This window comes from Arachis hypogaea, chromosome 13 (assembly GCF_003086295.3).
Source record: "Arachis hypogaea cultivar Tifrunner chromosome 13, arahy.Tifrunner.gnm2.J5K5, whole genome shotgun sequence".
Classification (NCBI taxonomy): domain Eukaryota; kingdom Viridiplantae; phylum Streptophyta; class Magnoliopsida; order Fabales; family Fabaceae; genus Arachis; species Arachis hypogaea.
Window position 1 is genome coordinate 41,412,738 of NC_092048.1, and position 24,234 is coordinate 41,436,971.

At 37.4% G+C, this 24,234-nt stretch overlaps 1 protein-coding gene and 1 non-coding gene across 2 annotated transcripts; one reads left to right on the forward strand and one right to left on the reverse strand.

The window, feature by feature from the left end:
- The first annotated feature begins 2,671 nt into the window (after positions 1–2,671).
- Positions 2,672–3,752, forward strand: LOC112738195 (uncharacterized). Its single transcript, XM_025788532.2, has 2 exons — positions 2,672–3,073; positions 3,354–3,752. The coding sequence occupies exons 1-2, from the start codon at positions 2,887–2,889 to the stop codon at positions 3,473–3,475; spliced, it is 309 nt and encodes a 102-aa protein (XP_025644317.1). The 5' UTR covers positions 2,672–2,886; the 3' UTR covers positions 3,476–3,752.
- Positions 3,753–13,937: 10,185 nt separating this feature from the next.
- LOC112739214 (small nucleolar RNA R71) lies at positions 13,938–14,045 on the reverse strand. Its single transcript, XR_003170152.1, has one exon. It is a non-coding gene; the product is annotated as a small nucleolar RNA R71 (small nucleolar RNA).
- Positions 14,046–24,234: the final 10,189 nt, after the last annotated feature.

A 24,234-nucleotide genomic window follows, 5' to 3' on the forward strand; every position in this document is an offset into this window, starting at 1 on the left:
TAATTTAATTCAATTCAAATTATTGTTAGATAAATAGATATATTTATTTTTTTTAAAATAAACTATAAAATTTATCTATATATAATTATAGATTTATCTATTTTATGTTTTAAGGGTTTACGTTAAAAATTAAGTTTTTATTGAAAATATAAAAAATTTAAATTTTTAATGTATTTATTTTATATTTATTAGATAAAAAAGTTTATCATGTTCTTATGATATATGTTAATTATAAATTGTTTAAAATTTGAAACTTAACGTAAAATGATAAAAAAAAAAAAAAAAGAAACGTATAGATGCTAAAATTTAGTAGAGCAGTTTCAAATAAGTGGACAATTTAATTGGAGGTTTTAAATTTTAAATTTTAAATTTATGAAATTAATGGACAATTTTAACGTGGCATAATGTGAGTGAGAAATTAAAAATAAAAAAAAAATTTATAACTAAATAAAATATCTAATTAAGTTTAACTAAATTGTTATTAAGAATTTTAAATTTACATTTTTTTTCTCTTTCTCCTTTTCCTCCCATGTTGCTGCGCTTTTTTTTCCTTTGCTCTTTTTTTTTTTTCATCTTTTTTTTTGTTATCATCATTGCTCTCACTACCACCACTATCTCCTCTTCCTTCTTTTTTGTTTAAATTTCTAATTCTCCTTCTTTTTTCTCCTCCTTCTTATCAATCTTCATTATCAGTGTCATTATCATCGTTGTTATCGTTATCGTTATTTTTATTAACGTCGTCTTCTTCTTCTCATCATTCTTCCTCATCTTTCTCTTTCATTATCGTCGTTATCACCACCATGCCACCACCTCCATCTCCTCCTCATCCTCCTCTTTCTTTTCTCATTTGAATTTTTTCGAACTCCTCCTTCTTTTCCTCCTCTTCCTCCTCCTTCTCCATCATCATTATTATCATCATCGTCGTTTTCTTCTTATATGCATAACAGTTCAAATCCGAAATGCGCCGAAATTTTCTTAACGATGGCGACACACAAACAAACTCAGTTCAAAATAAGTTTAAACCAAAAGTGCACCTTATTTAAATTTAGAATGCACCGAAATAAAATTCATAATGCACCAAAATTACTTAACGATGAAATACACAAACAAACTCAATTCAAAACAGCACAAACGAAGTGCACTTTATTTAAATTCAAAATACACAAAAATTACTTAAATATAACTCAAAACTCCTCCTCCTCATTCTTCTTTTTTTATTCTTCTTTTTCTTCTTATTTTACTTTCTCATGATTCTTCTTGTTTTACTTTCTTAACAAAAATAAAATTAAAAAAAAATTAAACAAAAAAAAGAAAAAACACATAATGCTGCAAAATTACTAGGAAGAGGATGAATCTACATTCATTCAACTAAATAAGAATATAATGCATTACAAACATATTCATTTAAGTCTAATATGAGAAACAATGCTTCTAAAGAAAGAAATAAAAATAACATAAAAAAGAAAGAAAGAAAGAGAATAAAAAGAAGAAAAAATACATGATTAAATAAGATATTTTTGTACTTTTGTAGCAAAATCTCAATGTAAAAATTAGAAAAATTGTGTTATTGTTAAAAAATTTCGATGTTATTTGTTTTGATAAATTTTGCAAAATTCAAAACATTTTCTCTTTCTCTCCTTCATCTTCTGCGTTTTCTTCTTTTTCATCTTTTTCTTTTTTATCTTCTTTTTCTTATTTCATTTTCTCATAATTCTTATTGCTTCACTCTCTTAAAAGGATAAAATAAATAAAAAATCAATGCTATAAAATTACTAGGAAGAAAAGGAGAAAAAGAAAAAGAAAACACAACAACAATAGCAGCAATAAAAGAACGACGATAGAGAGAAAACACGCGAAGAAGAATAAGAAAACGAAGAAGAAGGATATGAACGTTCACGTTTACGTTAGTGGCTGAAGAGTTAGAGTATGTATTCATGCTCTCACTAAAGAAACTGATTTTTGTTGGATTTAGATTAACTTGACTAACTTTGATTCTCAAAAAGATTTGGATGTGTAGCAAGACTGTAAAAACAATGCATAACAAATAAAAGGAGAAGTGGTGAAAATCTCTCCATGGACGTTTCTATTAAATTTTAAATTATTTTTTAATTTAAATTATATTACATCTAAATTTTACTGATGAATCGATCTAATTCTATTTAAATAATAAATTATATCGACTTATTTTTAAAATTAATTTGAATCATACCATAAATATTTTTTTAATTTTGAGGGATTAAATTTTTTATATATACAAATACTTATATTTCATTTATAATGTAGTATATATATATTTTGATACTGTAAATGAGATATAATCAATTAAAATTTTTATATATCTTTAGTTTGCATCCATAATATGACTTTAAGAAAATGATATATGACTTAAAAAGAGTGATGTATTTTGTTTAAGTGTATGAAATAAATAATACAATATAAATTGGTAAATACCTTTCAAATTATGTATTTAAGTAAATAAAATATTTAATTTATTTATTAAAAAAATCCTATTTTTCTTTGGATTAATTTGGATTTGAAATTGGTTATATATAATTAGTTTAATAAAGTGTATGATGCACCACAATTAATCAAGTATACCATAACATCCTCCTTTGCTGGCTTGTTTAGATCAGCTGGGATAGCTAGAAATCTAGAATAACTCAACGGAGTTAATTAACAACATTGCCACACAAGTCTCGATTCGCACACTCACACCCATTCTTGAACACCAAGCGAAAGCTGAATTTCAACCCACCGCTTCTTCTTCTTCTTCTTCTTCGTTCAAAGTCACAAAACGCCAACGAAGACAGCGATCTGACTGACCAAGAACACCGAACAATTATATACTTAGAAATCTTCTTGCAAAACAAAGGGCAAAAACAGAAAATGTATGTGGATCACGCGTTTTCGATCTCGGACGAGGACATGATGATGGGTACCTCGTACACTGTGAATAACAAGCCCCCAATCAAGGAGATCTCACTCGCTGTCGCTCTTCTTGTTTTTGGAACCCTTGGAATCATCATCGGTTCTCTCATGGCTTATAACCATGTCGGCGGTGACACTGCTCACGGTGACAACCATCACTCTATTCTCTCTTTTTTCTTTGAAAAAATGAAAATATCTTGCATTTGGGGTTTTGAGGTTTTTGTTATTCTGCTCGAATTCGACTTAAAATTCTGAAAGGTGAAAACTTTTTACTTGGAATAAAAAGATCTTAGAGTTTTTTACTTCTTGGGCAGCTGGAAAATTAGGGAATTGTGCTAATTAATTACTCAATTGAGAAAGTTGAAAACTTTATGAATTTTTTTAATATTTAATTTGTGGTATTTTTGTGTGAATGATTGATATAGGGTTGTTCTTTGCGATCTTGGGAACGCTGTTGTTCATACCAGGGTTCTACTACACAAGGATTGCATATTATGCTTACAAGGGTTACAAGGGATTCTCTTTCTCTAACATACCTCCAGTTTAGTTTACTTATATATGTATGTCATATTGTTAAGATGATCATATACCCTTCTCTTGTACAGATCTTTTCTTTTGTTGAACTTTGTACTCTACTTTCTTTTGTGTCTAAACTAAACCATATATACTGCTACTTGCTACTACTGTTAGGGTTTTGTTCTATCAAGTGAATCATTCTGCTCTGAAATCGTTAACTAGGACATGGATGAATGGTGATAGTTTAAGTTTTGTGTGTCATGTGTAAGCGTGGATTAAATGATATTGAAGTCTCCTCTTTTCTTTTATTTTTCTGTCTTTTGGTTCTTTACATTATGAGGAGGTTTATGTATGTATGAATTCTGAGTTATTGATTTGATTGGAAGATATTAGGTGCTGTGGATGTGGATAGGTGATTGGTGAATGTGACTGAGGAAGAAGAATTAGAATTGTTAGTGTCAAAATTGAGAGAAGAATTAAAAGGGGGAAACTAGACTTTCATTTCATTCGACATACTAGTATTTATACTATTTTATTTTCGAGTAATAACTAATCCTGCCTCATTAACTTAATACTATCTTTCGAGTAAACCCAAATTATACTCACTACATTTTTCTAACAGAATACTATCTTAGTTGTGACAAGAAAAACTTTCTTAACAAGTGTTCTTAGAACAGTCGTTAGAAAAACCTTAAATATATTTCGATTTGCTTCTAACTTGTAGGGGTATTAGAGAAGTTCGGGATTGGGTCCTCTGAACCCTTTGAGCTAAACAATGGGTCCTATGTGTGTCATATGTAAAGCATATACCCTTGTCATTTAAGAGAGTATGTGATTCATACATCATCTATATGTGACTAGCAACTAATTTGGAACTTAGGAAGGATGTGATTTAATTTGTGTGTGACTTGCAAGTTGCAATAATCAATTTTAGGTGCTTACATGGAGTTCAAGATGCCACTTGAACCACGCAGTGTTTTCTCCATGTTTCCCTTTCTGAAGATTGATGAACAAGATCTTTAGCAGCTGCACTAATTGACACAGTTTTCCCTTTCATTTTATAGCATTTATTTTGGTTGGTTTGGCCTATTTGTGTTGTGGACAATAAGGGGATGAAAAGGTGGATTTGCGTATCAAATCCATCATCCATTGTTAGAGAATTTTGATGAAGTCTACATTTCCATTCAATGATTGAGATTGATGAGTCGGCAAAATGTTCTATGTAAAATAAGTACAACAAACATTTTTTTAATTCAAATGCTGAGATATGGATCTTTTTATACCTTTCTCTGCTCAATTTCCTCCTTATGGGGGTTAATATTCCTTTGTCTTATGATTGGACTATGGTTTTGAATATCATGTATGAAACCAATCATGCATAGGGAAGATTGATTTTGAAAGAAAACTTCGAAACTGATATCGTAAAGCTTGTTATGCCCTTTGGAAAAGAATATACTTTATTGAAGTCTAGAATCTAGATCAAGCATTAGGCATATTGTCAAGTTTGTTTATTGAATTCAAGGTAGACATGATACATGATAAGTAAATAACTAAAATCCATAATTTGAAATCCCGATTATTACAAACTAGGGAAAAATATTTATATGTTCACCCCAATTCACTTTATTCATTTTCAGCAAAATCTTTTAAATTTTTAAAATAAGTCCAAAACTCAACACTCAAAATAAGCATTAGACATTCATCATCCAATATACCAAAATCTCCATCGCCTAATACGCAGCGTAAGATTGTCTCTCACTTTACACGGCGGTCGGCTAAGAGAACTCCATCGAACCAAGGTATTTTTAGTGATAACAATGTCATCCAAGGTGGAGATATGGACCCAAGGAAGACAGAACCACCGAGCATAACTGCACAATCATCGTGAATGATGAAGAAAAAGGATCTTCAAGGGCGTAGCCGTCGCAGAAGTGGGTGGTGATATATACCAATTCCTTAAGATTCATTCAGACTAAAGACGACAAAGGAGACTTCATCTAGTTATCGGGGCGGGTTTGTGGGGTTTGGGAGTTATGGCAGCTTTGCCTAGGCCTTTCTGGCCATGACAGAAAAAAGACACTCGGTTAAATTATTAAATAAAAAATAAGAGAAAAGTGGTAAAAAAAAAAGTTCAACTCTCGAAAGACAAAGGTGAGTTTTCTTGCAACATCTGCTTGGCCACCACCAACATGAGGGGTGGCTTTGTGAGGGGAGGAGCATCTCATCCACACTCATGGAGGGAAATGTTCGGAGGTAATGGGGAGTCATCTGCTAGGAACACAAAGAAGAGTAAGAGATTAGAAGGTGTGGAGTTCTCTAGAAGTATAGCTATAGTTCCTAGAGTGGAAGAATGGATGGAAGAGGAGGATGGTAGCAGAGGAGGGGAACCAATTATTTAGGAGGATGCTAGTGCAGATCAAAATGCACATGAAAATACTAAGAAAGTTTCGTTTGCCAGTGTGGTCAGAAGTGGAGGAAAAGGGAGGCCAGATGAGGATGGAAATGAAGCTAATAGCGAGGATAAAAATGCTACCCCTGAGGAGAAGGAGGAAGAAGAAAATATCTCTATTCAGAAACTGTCGAACAGCCTCTATAATGTAGTGATCCCTGAATGAGTGAAGAGCGAACTCAGGAAGGATTGGTGGGAAAACCTCATTGTTAAACTCTTTGAAAGGAAGATCTTTCTATCTACCATACAGAGAAGGCTGCAAGCGATATGGGGAAGAATGGGGTTCATAGAAGTGATTGACATAGGAAATGAGTTTTTCCTTGTTAAATTCTTTAACTCGGAAGATCTTGACTTTGCGATAATGGAGGGACCATGGAAGATTTCGGATTACTACCTCACCATTCGACTATTGAATCCGGCTTCCTGATCATGCTATAGAATATTACCACAGGGCAATCCTCGAGAAGATAGGAGGCATTGTGGGTCGCATAATTAAAGTGGACTCTAATACTGCTCAGATAAGCTGAGGGAAGTTTGTGCGTCTTTGTGTAGAGGTTGAGCTGGATAAGCCCTTGGTTTCTCAATATCTAATCAATGGAAAACCCCATAAGATAGAGTATGAAGGGTTGCACCATGTCTGCTTTGGGTGTGGACGTATAGGGCATGAAAAGAACTAATGTCTAGAAGCTCAAAGTGGGAATGGAGCGGCACAGAACCAGCAGAGCTCAGAAGCGAATCAGAATCCAAATCAGAATTCAGCGCTGAAGGTAGAGGGTGAGGGCATAATGGTCAGCAAAGACAATGGAAAGGGTAAAAATGTCATTGATCAGACACAAGAGACTTATGTGCCTTGGATGCTAGTTCAGAAAAGCGTACGTGACAGGAGGAGTGTGAAAATAGGGGAAGGAATACAAAATGGCAAGGGAAGAAAAGAAAAAGAGAAAGAGGACAGTACAATACAATTATCCCGTTTCACAATTCTACAAGAAAATAATGAGGAAAGCCATGATCCTACCAATCATGAGCAGTCAGGTAATGACGCTAATAAAGACAAAACAACTGAAAGCTTTCAGGGAGGCAAAAGGACACACAAAGCTAATGCTAATGCCAAAAACACACCTTCAGCTATACACACAACCTAAAAAAGCCATAACTCTGGCCCAAACCCACAAACCCCACCTACTCAAAACTGCCAATAACCTACAACAACTAAAAAAGGAACCAACCCTAGCCCAAAACAGCAAATGAACATAGACCAAAATCACATGGCCACACAAAATAATAATCTCAAAGCCCCAATAGACCAAAACCAGCAAACCCACATTATGGATATAGAAAACCCAAGGCCCAACCCAGAAAATTCGAAGGAGTCTAACCCCATAAGTCTAACCCTCTCCTTAGAAGTTCTTAACACCTTTCAGGATATGGAAGGAGTGGAAGAACCCCCAAACCCAGAGCCAGAGCCCCCTTATTTCAGTCCCATGGATTCAAGTGAATTAATCAGAGTAGTGGAAGCATATGAGCAACCCCTTATGGTGGTACATGATGGAAATGAAGAAAGCTCTCCCCTTCAAGGGGATGAAATGCAATGCTCATAGAAGGGCTTAGGCCCAGTGATTACTCTGATGGATGGACTCAATTGGAAGCAAACATAAGATAACTCTTAATGATGAATATTTTGGCATGGAACACTAGAAGAGTTGCGAATGATGCTACTATTCGAACTCTAAAGGAACTTAGAAGGCAACATAAACCAAGCATAACTTTTCTCTTTGAAACTAGATGCAGTGGGGCTAGAGCTTTGGAGGTAATATCTACTCTTGGTTTTAACTTTTATTTTATTGAAGCTAATGGTTTCTCGGGTGGCATATGGGTCTTGTGGAAGAATAGCAATTTGAATATGCAAGTTATAGAGAAATGTAATCAACGCATTCACCTTAGAATGAAAAATTCATGGAAGAGAGTTTGGACTTTATCGATTGTTTACGCAAGTCAGCATGAGAATTTAAGAAAAGTATTTTTTGAAAATTTAAAAGACTTTTCTAGGAGAAATAAGGATCCTTGGATGCTTATAGGTGATTTTAATGAAATTGAAAATGTGGGAGAAAAAAAAGGGGTAGACAAGTTGATATTCATGCCTGTAGGAGGTTTAGGGATTAGATGAAAGACTGCAAGCTTTTGGACCTTGGATTTGTTGGTACAAGATTTACTTGGAAAGGCGGACAAATGGTGGGGTTAGATAGAGTTTTCAAGAGACTGGATAGAGCTATATCAACTTCTAGCTGGAGGACTCTCTTTAGTGATGCAAGAATTGAGGTTTTTCCGAGGGTCAATTCAGACCATGACCCCCTCTTGGCCGTCCTCAGACCAAAATGGTTTGATGTTGCAGAAAAGCCTTTCCGATATAAGGCGATGTGGAGTACCCACCCTGATTTCCTTCATTTCATTAGTGGAAGTTGGGACCAAGAGCGTTGGCTACCGGGAGCTTTGAAGGAGTTAGCAGTGAACTTAAAAAGGTGGAATAGGAATGTTTTTGGTAACTCTTTCAAAAAAAAAAAAAAGAAGGATCTTGAACAGACTGCGAAGGATTCAAAGAGCAACAGATTATGGAAGGAATCCTTTTCTTGAGGAATTAGAGAAGTGGCTAGTAGTAGAGCTCACTGAAATCCTGAATCACGAAGAGGTTTTATGGATGCAAAAATTCTTCCAGCAGTGATTTGTTGAAGGAGACAGAAACACGAGATATTTTCATACTAAAGCAACAACCAGAAGAAGGAAAAATAGAATTCTAAAACTTCGAAGAGGAGATGGAACTTGGTGCGAAGATATGAAAGAAGTCAGAAATATGGTCACTAATTTTTTCAGAGAGCTCTATGAAAAGGAGATCACCAGTCCCTTCATACTCACAAATATAACTTACCCAGCCCCCATCTTTCAAGAGTAGAGGAAATTGCAAGCTGCCCCTAAACCACTCTGATATTAAGAGAGCGATTTTTAGCATTGGTGATTCAAAGGTCCCGGGGCAAGACGGATTTCCGGCCATTTTCTTCAAATAAAATTGGAGCATAGTTGGCGATTCGGTTTCTTCCTATATTGAGACCCTTTGGAGAAATCCCCAAGGAATCAAGGATATGAGCCAAACTTTAATAGTGTTAATTCCCAAGAAGGATCAACTTGAATTTATAACGCAATTTAGACCCATTGCTTTATGCAATGTGATCTATAAATGCATTTCTAGGATGTTGGTTGTTAAACTGAAGCCGATTCTAGCTTAAAGAATTGCTCTATATCAATCGAGCTTCGCTCCGGGAAGGATGATACATGACAATATAACAATCGCAAAAGAAATGATGCACGAAATGAAGAAGATGAAAGGAAAAAAGGAAATATATGGCTATCAAAATAGATTTTGAAAAGGCTTATGATAGGTTGGATTGGAGTTTTATTAGGGAGAGCTTGGAGGAATTTGGAGTTACAGGGCACGTTCAAAATGTTATCATGAATTGTCTACGATTTCCTACCAGATTTTGTGGAATGGTTATAAAATAGATGAATTTGTTCCTAAGAGGGGACTACGACAGGGGGATCCCATTTCCCCTATCTCTTCGTGATTGCTATGAACAAGTTGTCTCAAATCATAGAAGATGTTGTGACTGTTAGAGAGTAGAAACCAATGACAGCAGGGAGAAATGGGGGCGCCTATAGCCCATCTTCTGTTCGTGGACGACTTGCTTCTGTTTGTAGAAGCCTCTATTGAGCAGATGAAGATGGTCCAAAGCGTATTGAACAAGTTTTGCGAGGCATCGGGGCTAAAAATAAATCCAGCAAAAACTTCTATTACTTTTTCTAAAAATGTTGACTAGAACACTAAACGAAACATAATGCATTTCAGTGGGTTCATGGAAACAGCGTGTTTGGGGAGATACCTAGGGGACTTGATCACTGATGAGCGGATAATTTATATCTTTTTTGGCACTATTTTTACATAGTTTTTAGTATGTTTTAGTTACTTTTTATTATATTTTTATTAGTTTTTATTCAAAAATCATATTTCTGGACTTTACTATGAGTTTGTGTATTTTTCTGTGATTTCAGGTATTTTCTGACTGAAATTGAGGGACCTGAGCAAAAATCTGATTCAGAGGCTGAAAAAGGACTGCAGATGCTGTTAGATTCTGACCCTGCTACACTCGAAGTAGATTTTCTAGAGTTACAGAAGCCCAATTGGCGCGCTCTCAATTGCGTCGGAAAGTAGACATCTTGGGCTTTCCAGCAATATATAATAGTTCATACTTTGCCCGAGATTTTATGGCCCAAACTGGCGTCCAAAGCCAGCCTAAAACATCTTGGCGTAAAACGCCCAAACTGGCACCAAAGTTGGCGTTTAACTCCAGGAACAGCGTATGCATGAAAAAGCTTCAATGCTCAGCCCAAGCACACACCAAGTGGGCCCCGGAAGTGGATTTCTGCACTATCTGCACTTAGTTACTCATTTTCTGTAAACCTAAGTCACTAGTTTAGTATAAATAGCACTTTTTACTATTGTATAGAGGACTTTTTGATCCAGTTTTCATACTTTGGAGCTGAGACCATTGTTCACATTTTGGGGCTGGCCATTCGGCCATGCCTAGACCTTTTTTCACTTATGTATTTTCAACGGTGGAGTTTCTACACCCCATAGATTAAGGTGTGGAGCTCTGCTGTTCTTCATGAATTAATGCAATTACTACTGTTTTCTATTCAATTCACGCCTACTTCTTCTCCAAGATATACTCTCGTACTTAATTCAGTTAAATCGGAATGAAGGGGTGACCCATGACAATCACCCAATCTTCGTTACTCGCTTAGCCAAGATCGCCGTGCCTGACAACCACAAAGCGGTCTACATGATGTTCAACGTAGTCATTGGACGACAGCCGGAGTATATTCTCTTGGATATCTAATACACGGACCGAGTCCGTGAGATTAGTATCTTCGTGGTATAGGCTAGAATTATTGGCAGCATTCCTGGAATTCGAAAAGTCTAAACCTTGTCTGTGGTATTCCGAGTAGGATCCGGGAAGGAATGACTGTGACGAGCTTCAAACCTGCGAATGATGGGCGCAAGTGACAGTGTGCAAAAGGATCAATGGATCCTATTCCGACGCTAGCAGGAACCGACAGATGATTGGCCATGCGGTAGCTGTACCTGGTATTTTTCATCCGAGACGAGAAATCCGACAGTTGATTAGCCGTGCAGAAACCGTAGAGGACCATTTTCACTGAGAGGATCTTACAGCTTGCCATGGAAGGAAGTAACGCATGGCTGGAAGAAGGCAATAGGAAAGCAGAGGTTTAGAAGCAACAAAGCATCTCCAGACGCTTATCTGAAATTTCCACCAATGAATTACATAAGTAACTTTATCTTATTTTATGTTTTATTTATATTTTAATTATCAAAACCTCATAACCATTTGAATCCGCCTGACTGAGATTTACAAGATGACCATAGCTTGCTTCAAGCCGACAATCTCCGTGGGATCGACCCTTACTCACGTAAAGTTTATTACTTGGACGACCCAGTGCACTTGCTAGTTAGTTGTGCGGAGATGTGAAAAGTGTGAATCATAATTTCGTGCACCAAGTTTTTGGCGCCGTTGCCGGGGATTGTTCGAGTTTAGACAACTGACGGTTCATCTTGTTGCTTAGATTAGGTAATTTTATTTTATGTTTAAGCTTTTTATTTTTATTTTCGAAAAAAAATACAAAAAAATTTAATGTTTTCGAAAAATTCAATATATATATATATTTGTTCTTCAGAATTTTTAAGAACGAATTCTAGAGTTTCATAAGATATGTTGAAGCCTAGCTGGCTGCTTAGCCATGTCTAATCTTTTAGACTGAGGCTTCCACTTCTCATTGACATGCTTGTATGTTTTATGCTAAAGCTTGACTGGCTATTTGGCCATGTCTAATCTTTTGGACCGAAGCTTTCACTTAAAGCTTGGCTGGCCATCTGGCCATGTCTAATTCTTTTGGACCGAAACTTTAGACTAACATTGCATGATTCCTGGAATTCTTATTAAAAATTTTGTATCTCTTTATTTCTTTTTCCAAAATAATTTTCGAAAAGTCCAAAAAAAATTAATAAAATCATAAAAAAACAAAAAATTTTGTGTTTCTTGTTTGAGTCTTGTGTCAAATTTTAAGTTTAGTGTCAATTGTATGCTTTAATTTTTCTTAAATTTTCGAAAAATATATGCATTATGTTCTTCATTGATCTTCAAGTTGTTCTTGATGATTTTCCTTATTTGATCTTTAAATTTTCTTGTTTGGTGTCTTTGCTTGTTTTTCATATGCATTTTCGAATTATTAGTGTCTAAAATTTAAAAATTTTTAAGTTTGGTGTCTTGCATATTTTTCTTTTCTTAAAAATTTTCAAAAATATGTTCTTGGTGTTCATCATAATCTTCAAAGTGTTCTTGGTGTTCATCTTGACATTCAAAGTGTTTTTGCATGCATTTTTTTGTTTGGATCTTAATTTTTATGTTTTGTGTCATTTTATTGTTTTTCTCTCTCCTCATTAATTTCAAAAATAAAAAATAATATCTTTCCCTTATTTCACTCATAATTTTCGAAATTTTGAATTGATTTGGTAAAAAATTTTCAAAATTTGGTTGTTCCTTGTTAGTCAAGTCAAAATTTCAATTTAAAAATTCTATCTTTTCAAATCCTTTTCAAAATCAAATCTTTTTCATTTTTCTTTCATGTTTTTCGAAAATTCTCCAAAATTAATTTTTAAAATCTTTTTCTTATTTTTATTTCATAATTTTCGAAATCATAGCTAGCATTTAATATTTTGATTCAAAAATTTCAAGTTGTTACTTGCCTATTAAGAAATGTTCAATCTTTAAATTCTAGAATCATATCTTTTAGTTTCTTTTTAGTCAAGTAATCAACTTTAATTTCAAAAATCAAATCTTTTTAATTTCCTTTTCAAATCTTTTTCAAAATAAATTTCAATCATATCTTTTTCAAAACTTAATTTCAAATCTTTTTCTAACTTCTTATCTTTTCAAAATTTATTTTCAAATCCTTTTCAATTAACTACTTGACTTTTTGTTTGTGTTACTATTTCTTATCTTTTTCAAAACCATCTAACTACCTTTTTCTCTCTTATTTTCGAAAATCATTAACCTCTTTTTCAAAATTCCTTTCAATTAACTAATTGTTTTAAATTTTAATTCTCTTCTTAAATTTCAAATTCTAACTAAAAATTAAAATAAAAAAAATATTTTTATTTTATTAATTTTCGAATACTCTTCTCTCTCTCATCTCTTTCTATTTATTTTATTTATTCACTAACACTCTCTTCTTAAAATTCGAACCCTCTCCCTCTCTCTGTGTTCGAATTCTTCTTCTACCTTCTTCATTCTATTCTTTTATTCTTCTACTCACATAAAGGAATCTCTATACTGTGACATAGAGGATTTCTCTTCTTTTCTGTTGTCTTCTTTTTCATATGAGCAAGAAAAAGGATAAGAACATTCTTGTTGAAGCTGGTCCTGAACCTGAAAGGACTCTGAAGAGGAAACTAAGAGAAGCTAAAGCACAAAACTCTGGAGAGGACCTAACAGAAATTTTCGAAAAAGAAGAAGACATGGCAACCGAAAATAACAACAATGGTGGAGATGCAAGGAAGATGCTTGGTGACTTTACTGCACCCACTTCTGACTTCTATGAAAGAAGCATCTCAATTCCTGCAATTGGAGCAAACAACTTTGAGCTTAAGCCTCAATTAGTTTCTCTAATGCAGCAGAATTGCAAGTTTCATGGACTTCCATTGGAATATCCTCATTAGTTCTTAGCTGAATTCTTACAAATCTGTGACACTGTTAAGACCAATGGGGTTAATCCTGAGGTCTACAGACTTATGCTTTTCCCCTTTGCTGTAAGAGACAGAGCTAGGACATGGTTGGACTCACAACCTAAAGAAAGCCTGAACTCTTGGGAAAAGTTGGTCAATGCTTTCTTGGCCAAATTCTTTCCACCTCAAAAGTTGAGCAAGCTTAGAGTGGAAGTCCAAACCTTCAGACAGAAGGAAGGTGAATCCCTCTATGAAGCTTGGGAAAGATACAAGCAATTGATCAGAAGGTGTCCTTCTGACATGCTTTCAGAATGGAGCATCCTATGTATATTCTATGATGGTCTGTCTGAATTGTCCAAGATGTCATTGGATCACTCTACTGGTGGATCTCTTCATCTAAAGAAGACACCTGCAGAAGCCCAGGAAATCATTGAAATGGTTGCAAATAACCAGTTCATGTACACTTCTGAAAGAAATCTTGTGAATAATGGGACAACTCAGAAGAAAGGAGTTCTTGAGATTGATACTCTGAATGCCATATTGGTTCAGAATAAAATATTGACTCAGCAAGTCAATATGATTTCTCAGAGTCTGACTGGAATGCAAGCTGCATCCGGCAGTGCTAAAGAAGCTTCCTCTGAAGGAGAAGCTTATGACTCTGAGAACCCTGCAATGGAAGAGGTGAATTACATGGGAGAATCCTATGGAAACACCTATAATCCTTCATGGAGGAATCATCCTAATTTCTCATGGAAGGATCAACAGAAGCCTAATCAAGGCTTTAATAATAATGGTGGGAGAAATAGGTTTGGCAATAGCAAGCCTTTTCCATCATCTTCTGAGCAACAGACAGAGAATTCTAAGCAGAGCCACTCTGACTTAGCAACCATAGTCTCTGATCTAAGTAAGACCACTCTCAGTTTCATGACTGAAACAAGGTCCTCCATCAGAAATTTGGAGGCACAAGTGGGTCAGCTGAGTAAAAGAGTTACTGAAATCCCTCCTAGTACTCTCCCAAGCAATACAGAAGAGAATCCAAAAAGAGAGTACAAGGCCATAAACATGTCCAACATGGCCAAACCTGGAGAGAGTCAAAAGGTAGTGATTTCCAATGAGGAAGACCTCAATGGACGTCCACTGACCACTAAGGAGTTCTCTATTGAGGAACCAAAGGAATCTGAGGCTCATACAGAGACCATAGAGATTTCACTGAACTTACTGTTGCCATTCATGAGCTCTGATGAGTATTCTTCCTCTGAAGAGGATGAAGATATTATTGAAGAGCAAGTTTCTCAGTATCTAGGAGCAATCATGAAGCTGAATGCCAAGTTATTTGGTAATGAGACTTGGGAGGATGAACCTCCATTGCTCATCAATGAACTGAATACTTTGGCTCAACAGAAATTATCTCATAAGAAATCGGATCCCGGAAAGTTCTTAATACCTTGCATCATAGGCACCATGACCTTTAAGAAGGCTTTGTGTGACCTTGGTTCAAGTATAAACCTCATGCCACTCTCTGTAATGAAGAAACTAAGGATCTTTGAGGTACAAGCTGCAAGAATTTCACTAGAGATGACAGAGAAATCAATAAAACAGGTTTATGGACTTGTAGATGATGTCTTGGTAAAGGTTGAAGGCCTGTACATTCCTACTGATTTCATAATCCTAGACACTGGGAAGGATGAGGATGAATCCATTATCCTTGGAAGACCCTTCCTAGCCACAGCAAGAGTGGTGATTGATGTGGATAGAGGAGAGTTAGTCCTTCAATTGAATGAGGACTACCTTGTGTTCAAGGCTCAAGGATCTTCTTCTATAACCATGGAGAGGAAGCATGAAAAGCTTCTCTCAGTACAGAGTCAAACAGAGCCCCCACACTCAACTTCTAAGTTTGGTGTTGGGAGGCCACCATCAAACTCTGAGTCTCTATGAAGCTCCCTAAGAGCTCACTATCAAGCTATTGACATTAAATAAGCGCTTGTTGGGAGGCAACCCAATGTTATTTAATTATATTTATATATTTATTTTCCATTGTTATTTTATATTTTCTTTAGGTTGATGATCATGTGAAGTCATAAAAACAACTGCAGAATTAAAGCAAAATCAAAAACAGTATCAAAAATAGCACACCCTGGAGGACAGGCTTACTGGCGTTTAAACACCAGTAAGGATAGCAGAATGGGCGTTTAACGCCCAGCCTGGCAGCATTCTGGGCGTGTAACACTAGAAAGGGGTGTCTGGCGTTTGACTGGTGTTAAACGCTAGAAATGGCAGACAGACTGGCGTTTAACGCCAGAAAAGGGTGTCTGGCTGGCGTTAAACGCTAGGAAAGGTAGCAGAGCTGGTGTTTAACGCCAGAATTGGCACACAGAGGGCGTTTGAATGCCAGAATAGTGCAGAAAGCAGAATTCCTTAACACCTCAGGATCTGTGGACCCCACAGGATCCCCACCTACCCCACCTCTTCTTCTCTCCTCTTCACACCTTTCCATAACACTCTTCTCCAAATACCCTTGACCAATCCCATCAATAACTCTTCCCCAAATACCCTTCACCTATCAAATCCTACCCTTTTTCCCATATTCTCTTCACCACTCACATCCATCCATCATAAACCCCACCTACCCCACCATTCAAATTCAAACAATTTCCCTCCCAAACCACCCATTCTCACACGGATTCCCTCTCTCTCTCCTACCCTATAAATACCCCTCCTCACTACCTTCAATTTCACACATCATACACACTACTACCCCCCTTGGCCGAAACCACTACTACCCTCTATATCCTCCATTTCTTCTTCTTCTAATCCTTTCTTTCTTCTTTTTGCTCGAGGACGAGCAAACCTTTTAAGTTTGGTGTGGAAAAAGCTCTGTTTTTCTATTTTTCCATAACCATTAATGGCACCTAAGGCCGAAGAAACCTCTAGAAAGAGGAAAGGAAAGGCAATTTCTTCCACCTCCGAGTCATGGAAGATGGAGAGATTCATCTCAAGGATCCATCAAGACCACTTCTATGAAGTTGTGGCTAAGAAAAAGGTGATCTCTGAGGTCCCCTTCAAGCTCAAAAAGGGTGAATATCCAGAGATCCGACGTGAGATTCGAAGAAGAGGTTGGGAAGCTCTCACCAACCCAATCCAACAAGTAGGAATCTTAATAGTTCAAGAGTTCTATGCTAATGGATGGATCACTAGGAACCATGACCAAAGTATGAACCCAAACCCAAAGAATTGGCTCACAATGGTTCGGGGGAATTACTTGGATTTCAGTCCGGAAAATGTGAGGTTGGCATTTAAGTTGCCAATGATGAGAGGAGATCCTCATCCTTTCACTAGAAAGGTCAACTTTGACCAAAGGTTGGACCAAGTCCTTAGGGACATTTGTGTAGAAGGAGCTCAATGGAGGAGAGACTCAAGAGGCAAGCCGGTTCAACTAAGAAGGCTTGACCTCAAGCCCGTCGCTAGGGGATGGTTGGAGTTTATCCAACGCTCTATCATTCCTACTAGCAACCGGTCTGAAGTTATAATAGACCGGGCTATCATGATCCATAGCATCATGAATGGAGAGGAAGTAGAAGTTCATGAGATAATACCTCTAGAACTCTACAAGGTGGCGGATGATAAACCATTATTTTACGGTTTATATTGTGTTTAATTGAGTGGTTTTATCATATCTTTATCCACTTATTCATTAAATTAGCATGTATTTACAATTCCTTCCCAAAAATACTTCATGGTTGAAAACTTGCTTCCTAGAGACTTTTAATTATGTATTTTAATTCTCCTTTATTCCATTCGATGCCGTGATCTGTGTGTTAAGTGTTTCAGGCTTTATAGGGCATGAATGACTTGGAGATTAGAAAGAAAGCTTGCAAAAATGGAAGGAACACAAGAAAGTGAGGAGATGACCAGCGAGAAGTGACGCGGACGCATGGCCCACGTGACCGCGCGACATAGAGGAGATTATAATGACACGGACGCATGGCTCACGCGACTGCGCGGATGGGAAACTGCACAAGTGACGCGAAGACGTGGACGACGCGCACGCTGGCAAGGCAAAACGCTGGATGACGCGAACGCGTAAATGACGCGATCGCGTGACATGCGCGATCTGCAGAATCTGCAGAATTCACTGAGGGCGATTTTGGGCCCTGTTTTGACCCAGTTTTTGGCCCAGAAAAGCAGATTAGAGCCAGGGAACATGCAGAGACGAAAACACAACATTCATTCCGCATAATTTTAGTTTTAGATATGATTTTACTCCTCCTCTAGGTTTTCTACACATTCATAGTTCTTAGGATTTTGATTTTATTGCTTTTTGGATTGGGATATTGAGAAGAGTTATTACCTCCGTCAAGACTTCGTCATTCTAGTTTGTTTCCTTACCTGTCACTTACTCTTCCATGTCCTTTATTTACTCAGAATTACTATTGGATTATTTTTAGGATTTATTAATACAAGAACTATTTTTATTTTTAATTGATCTTTTTGATTATTATCTATCATGTCTTTCTTTATTTCTCTTTATTATTTTGTGAAGTTTACATTCATAATGAGCGAGTAGTTCCATAACTTGATGGGGAGTTGATTGAAAGGAGGACCTTGAGTTGGAATGCTCAAGAGAAAAATTGTAATTGGATTTATTGTTGGATTGTCCTCTAGTCACTGATACTAATCCTTTCCAAGGGAGAGGATTGGAACTTGTGAATAGAAATAGCTTTCCAACTTGCTTGACTTTCCTCTACCTAGTAAGGGATAACTAAGCAGAACAACCTTCAATCATCAATTAATCTTGAGAGTACTCCAACAAGAATAGGGCTTCCAACTAATCTACTCCCGGTCAAGGTTTTTATTTAAATTACATAAATTCTCTAATTTAATTTCCTGTTTATCAACTCAAACCATTTTTGAAAACATCTGATTAATAAAATAGCACATCTTTCTACAACTCGTTGGGAGACGACCTGGGACTCATACTCCCAGTATTTTAATTCTAATTTTGTGACAACCCTTCTAAATTGATAAGTGGATTTTTGGTTGGTTAAGAACTGTACTTACAACGTATCTCTTATAATAATTTCTTAACTCGCCAATTTTCGCCACGTCAATTTTTGGCGCCGTTGCCGGGGAGTTGCAATAGAGTGCTAAGTTATTGATTGGAATTTATTTATTTGCGTTTTATTTTATTTTTCTACTATGAGCTGCATGTTTCTTTCGTTAAATGACGCGTTCACTTCCTGATTCAAGCTTACCAGTATTTGATCCTGAGATTGAAAGAACTATTTCATGTATAAGGCAAGCTCTGCGTCGGTTAGTCCTCTCTGAGGGCGGATCTGAAACGTCACTTGAGGAAGAAACAAGCTCCCTTTCTGCTGATTTGGTTGATTTACATGCTGGTGACATGGCAGCACCTAGGAGAATTACTATCCAGGAGGTTGGAGCCCCTGATTTTACAATGCAACCGTTTCAAGCGCATTACCCAGCAGTGGCTACAGATTTTGAAATAAAGACTGCACTGCTCAACTTGATGCCTAAGTTTCATGGCTTACCTGCTCAAGAGCCTATCAAGCACCTTAGAGATTTCCAAGCAGCCAGTTCTATTGTCAGGCATGATGGTGCAGATAAAACTTCTATTCTGTTGAAAGCCTTCCCATTCTCTCTTGAGGGAAAGGCGAGAGAGTGGTACTACACTCAACCCACAGCAACTGTTTCTGACTGGGATACGCTTAGAAGAGAAGTTTTGGAAAAATTCTTTCCAGCTGAAGTTACTGACAAACTGAGGAAAGACATTTCCATGATTATTCAGGACGAATCCGAGACTCTCTATGAATACTGGGAGCGCTTCAACAACCTTCTGGAAGTATGCCCCCACCATATGATTGACAAGATAGTGTTGCTCGGCTACGTCACACAGGGCATGAGGCCTCAAGATAAGACCACATTGGAAAGTGCTAGCAATGAGTCTATGAAAAAGTACAAGACCACTGACGAGGCATGGCAATTGATCAGCGACTTAGCTGAATCTACTCGGAATCACAGGCAGAAATAAGGTCGTTCAAAAGCTATTGCAGAGGTATCTTCTAGCAGAGAGACTGCTGTTCTAACTCAGAGTATCTGTGAAATGACCAACTTACTGAAGCAGATGCAGTTGAATCAACAACAAGCTCAGCAAGCTCATCCCTCTCCACCACAGCAAAGCCAATAGTTAGTCCCACAGAATCTGTGCAGAATCTGTGCTGATTATAGCCATTATACTGATGAATGTCCGCAGCTCCAGCAAGAAGACAACACTGTGGCAGCCACTAATAACTTCTATGACCGTTCCAGTCAAGGATACAATCAAGGTGGCAACTACAACCATGGATGGCAGGACAATTCCAACCAAGGTTGGAGAGATAATTCTAATCAGAGTTGGAGGGACAACAATAACAGAGGAGGCAGAGACAATTAGGAAAATCAGACGTGGAATAATAACAGCAATAGGCAGCAGAACTAGAACCAGCCTTACAAAGCACCTCACCTGAGGCAATTCCAAGGACCTCAGCACAACCAACAGTAGACCTCTCAGATCACTTATCCCTCTTCATCTTCTAATGATGAGTTACTACAATCTATTGATCAGAGACAACAGGCCATGGAAAATAACCTTACTTCTACTCTAAATGGTCTGAACTCTACCTTGCAAGCTCTTGTCTCACAGATTGGATCACTGAATAACTCCAATAACCAGTCTTTGAGCTCCAGTGGAATCCCCTCTCAATCATTACCCAATCCAAAGGGTGGCATTAATGCCATCACCCTAAGGTCCAGAACCACTTTGCAAGAGAGGAATCAGGAGGAGCCAAACCCACCAGAACATGCCTCAGCTGAAGAGGTAGTGGAAATAAAAGATGTTGAGGAGGAAGAGGATATACAGGACATGGCTGAAGAAGAAGAAGCTCAATCACAGGAAGAATCACCAAAGGGCGCAGACACTACAAAAAATGCCATTCTTATTCCATTTCCACAACTTGCAAGGAAGCCCAGGAAGCAGTTGGAACCTGATCCCAAAATGGTAGAAATATTCAAAAAGATTGAGGTAACTGTTCCCCTTTTTGATGTTATTCAGCAGGTACCTAAATACGCAAAGTTTCTAAAAGATTTATGTATACATAATGACAAAATAAATAAATTAGAAAATATTCCTTTAGGTAGTTCTATATTTGCTTTAATGGGTGGTATACCTGAAAAGTGTAGTGATCCAGGTCCATGTATGGTTAATTGTACTATTGGTGGTGTGGTATTTTCTGACTGCATGTGTGATTTAGGAGCATGTGTGAGTATAATGCCTTTGTCCATATATGATATTTTGAGGCTCCCTCCCTTAAAAAGGTCGGCAGCTCGTTTTGTGTTAGCAGATAAAAGCATTATTACAGTGGTTGGAGTTGCTGAAGATGTATTAATGGGCATTAAAGGGCTCACATTTTCCATTGATTTTTATATCCTGGAGATGCCCCAAAATGACTCAGAGAAGCCATCATCAATCCTACTCGGAAGACCATTCCTGAAGACCTCGAAGTTCAAATTGGATGATTTTTCAGGAAATACTCTTTTGAAATAGACGGTCGAGTAGTAAGCTTCAATCTGAATGGAGTTATGAAGCACCCTCTGGAAGATCATTCTATCCTCCCGTGTGACATCATAGATGAAATCGTGGCTGAAGTTCACCAGGAGGAGTTAGAAGAGAAGTACATAGGACAAGGTCCGAGTGTGGGGACACTTTCTGAGGACAATGAATGTACTTTACCATTATCACCAGCTCCAGACAATCCAGAGCCTAGCCATGAGCAGAAGTTAGAATTAAAACCCCTCCCTCCACACCTCAAATATGCTTACCTTGAGGACAAGCAGAAGTTTTCAGTTATCATTGCAAGGAAACTCACTTCTCAACAAGAAGAGCAGTTACTTAGTGTGCTGAGGAGGCACAAGAAGGTAATTGGGTGGAGTTTGGCAGACATAGTAGGCATCAACCCTCAAGTTTGTGAACATAGGATATTTTTAGAAGAGGAAGCAAGGCCTGTTTGTCAACCCCAGAGAAGATTGAATCCCACTATCTTGGAGGTTGTCAAAAAGGAAGTGACCAGACTACTTGAGGCGGATATCATCTACCCCATCTTAGACAGTAAATGGGTAAGCCCAGTACAAGTGGTGCCCAAGAAGTCTGGAGTCACTACAGTGAAGAATGAGCATGGAGAGCTCATAACAACCAGAGTACAGAACGCCTAGAGGGTCTGCATTGATTACAGGCGCCTAAATCAGGCTACTCGTAAGGATCACTATCCTCTTCCATTCATTGATCAAATGCTGGATCGCCTGTCAAGTAAATCACATTATTGCTTTTTAGATGGTTACACAGGCTATTTCCAGATTCATATAGCTCCTGAGGATCAGGAAAAGACTACTTTTACATGTCCTTTTGGGACTTATGCTTATAAGAGAATGCCCTTTGGCTTGTGCAATACACCAGCTACTTTCTAAAGGTGCATGATGAGTCTTTTCTCTGACCTTATTGAGGACTGTATGGAGGTTTTTATGGATGATTTTAGCGTTTTTGGTGATTCCTTTAGTCTTTTCTTGGATAGCTTATCTAGAGTATTAGATAGATGTGTCAGTACAAACCTTGTATTGAATTTTGAAAAATATCACTTTATGGTAAAACAAGGGATTGTACTAGGACATGTTGTGTCTAATACTGGCATTTCTGTGGATCCAGCAAAGGTGGATGTTATTTCTAGTTTACCTTACCCCTCCTCTGTGAGGGAAGTCCGTTCGTTCCTTGGTCATGCAAGTTTTTACCGGAGATTCATTAAGGACTTTAGTAAGGTAGCACTTCCCTTGTCCAGATTACTGCAGAAAGATATTGAGTTCGAGTTCAGTGAGGATTGCAAACACGCGTTTGATAAGCTGAAGACTGCCCTGACTCAAGCTCCAATTGTGAGAGGACCTGACTGGAGCCAGCCATTTGAGATCATGTGCGATGCTTCCAACCATGCAATAGGAGTAGCGCTGGCTCAGCGTGAAGGTAAGGACCCCTTTGTAATTGCTTATGTGTCTAAGACTTTAGATGCCGCTCAGTCTAATTACACTACTAATGAGAAAGAGCTTCTTGCTATTGTTTTTGCTCTGGACAAATTTCGAGCCTATTTACTTGGTACGAAAGTAGTAGTGTACTCGGACCACGCAGCTCTAAAATATTTATTAGCTAAAAAGGAATCCAAACCAAGGCTTATACGTTGGATACTGCTACTACAAGAATTTGATTTAGAAATTAAGGATAGGAGTGGTAACCAGAATTTAGTGGCGGACCACTTGAGTCACCTTGAGCACATCAGGGATGACCCCACTCCTATAGCTGATAATTTCCCTTTTGATAACCTGCAAGCAGTATCTGAGGTAGTCCATTGGTATGCACCTGTAGCTAATTATCTAGTTTGCCGCACTTTTCCTCCTAACTTTACTAAGCATCAAAGAGACAAACTGAAAAGCGAGTCTAAATATTATATATGGGATGACCCATATTTATGGAGATGTGGCGCTGACCAGGTGATTAGACAGTGTATGCCTCAATCAGAATTCCAGTCCATTTTAGAGGCCTGCCACTCATCTGAGAGTGGAGGATATTTTGGCCCTCAAAAAACAGCAAAAAAAATCTTAGACTGTGGATTCTGGTGGCCTACTCTTTTTAGAGACACTACTAAATTTTGTAAATCTTGTTTTCCATGCCAAAAATTTGGTAATATATCCAAGAGGGATGAGATGCCTCAACAAATTATGCTTTTCTGTGAAATTTTTTATGTTTGGGGCATTGACTTCATGGGTCCATTTCCAAATTCTAATGGTTATTTTTATATATTGTTAGCGGTGGATTACATTTCTAAATGGGTGGAAGCAATTTCTACCCACACTGATGATGCTAACACTGTTGTTTCCTTTCTTAGAAACCATATCATTTGTCGCTTTGGATCACCACGAGCAATCGTGAGCGATCAAGGCACCTATTTTTGTAACAGGAGACTAACAGGATTACTGAAGAAGCATGGGATAATGCATAAAGTAGCAACAGCCTACCATTCCCAGACTAATGGACAAGCTAAGGTGTCTAACAGAGAGATAAAGCGCATATTACAGAAGATAGTCAAACCTCATAGAAGAGACTGGAGCACCAGGCTACAAGATGCACTCTGGAGATACAGAACAGCATACAAGACACCCATTGGGATGAGTCCCTTCCGCTTAGTTTATGGAAAAGCCTGTCACCTCCCAGTTGAAGTAGAGCACAAAGCCTTTTGGGAAGTAAAGGAGTGCAACATAGGATTTGAGAAAGCCAAAGCTGAAAGGAAGTTGCAACTGCAAGAATTAGAAAGCCTTCGCCTAGAAGCTTATGAGAACTCAAGGTTGTACAAGGAAAAGATGAAGGCTGTACATGATCAGCACATCAAGAGGAAAGAGTTTCAAC

Bases quoted from the DNA above. Each gene is read 5' to 3' on its own strand.
- LOC112738195 (XM_025788532.2), top strand. From the start codon at position 2,887: ATGTATGTGGATCACGCGTTTTCGATCTCGGACGAGGACATGATGATG. The intron at 3,074-3,353 runs GTGACAACCATC...TGATTGATATAG, and splicing joins CGGCGGTGACACTGCTCACG to GGTTGTTCTTTGCGATCTTG.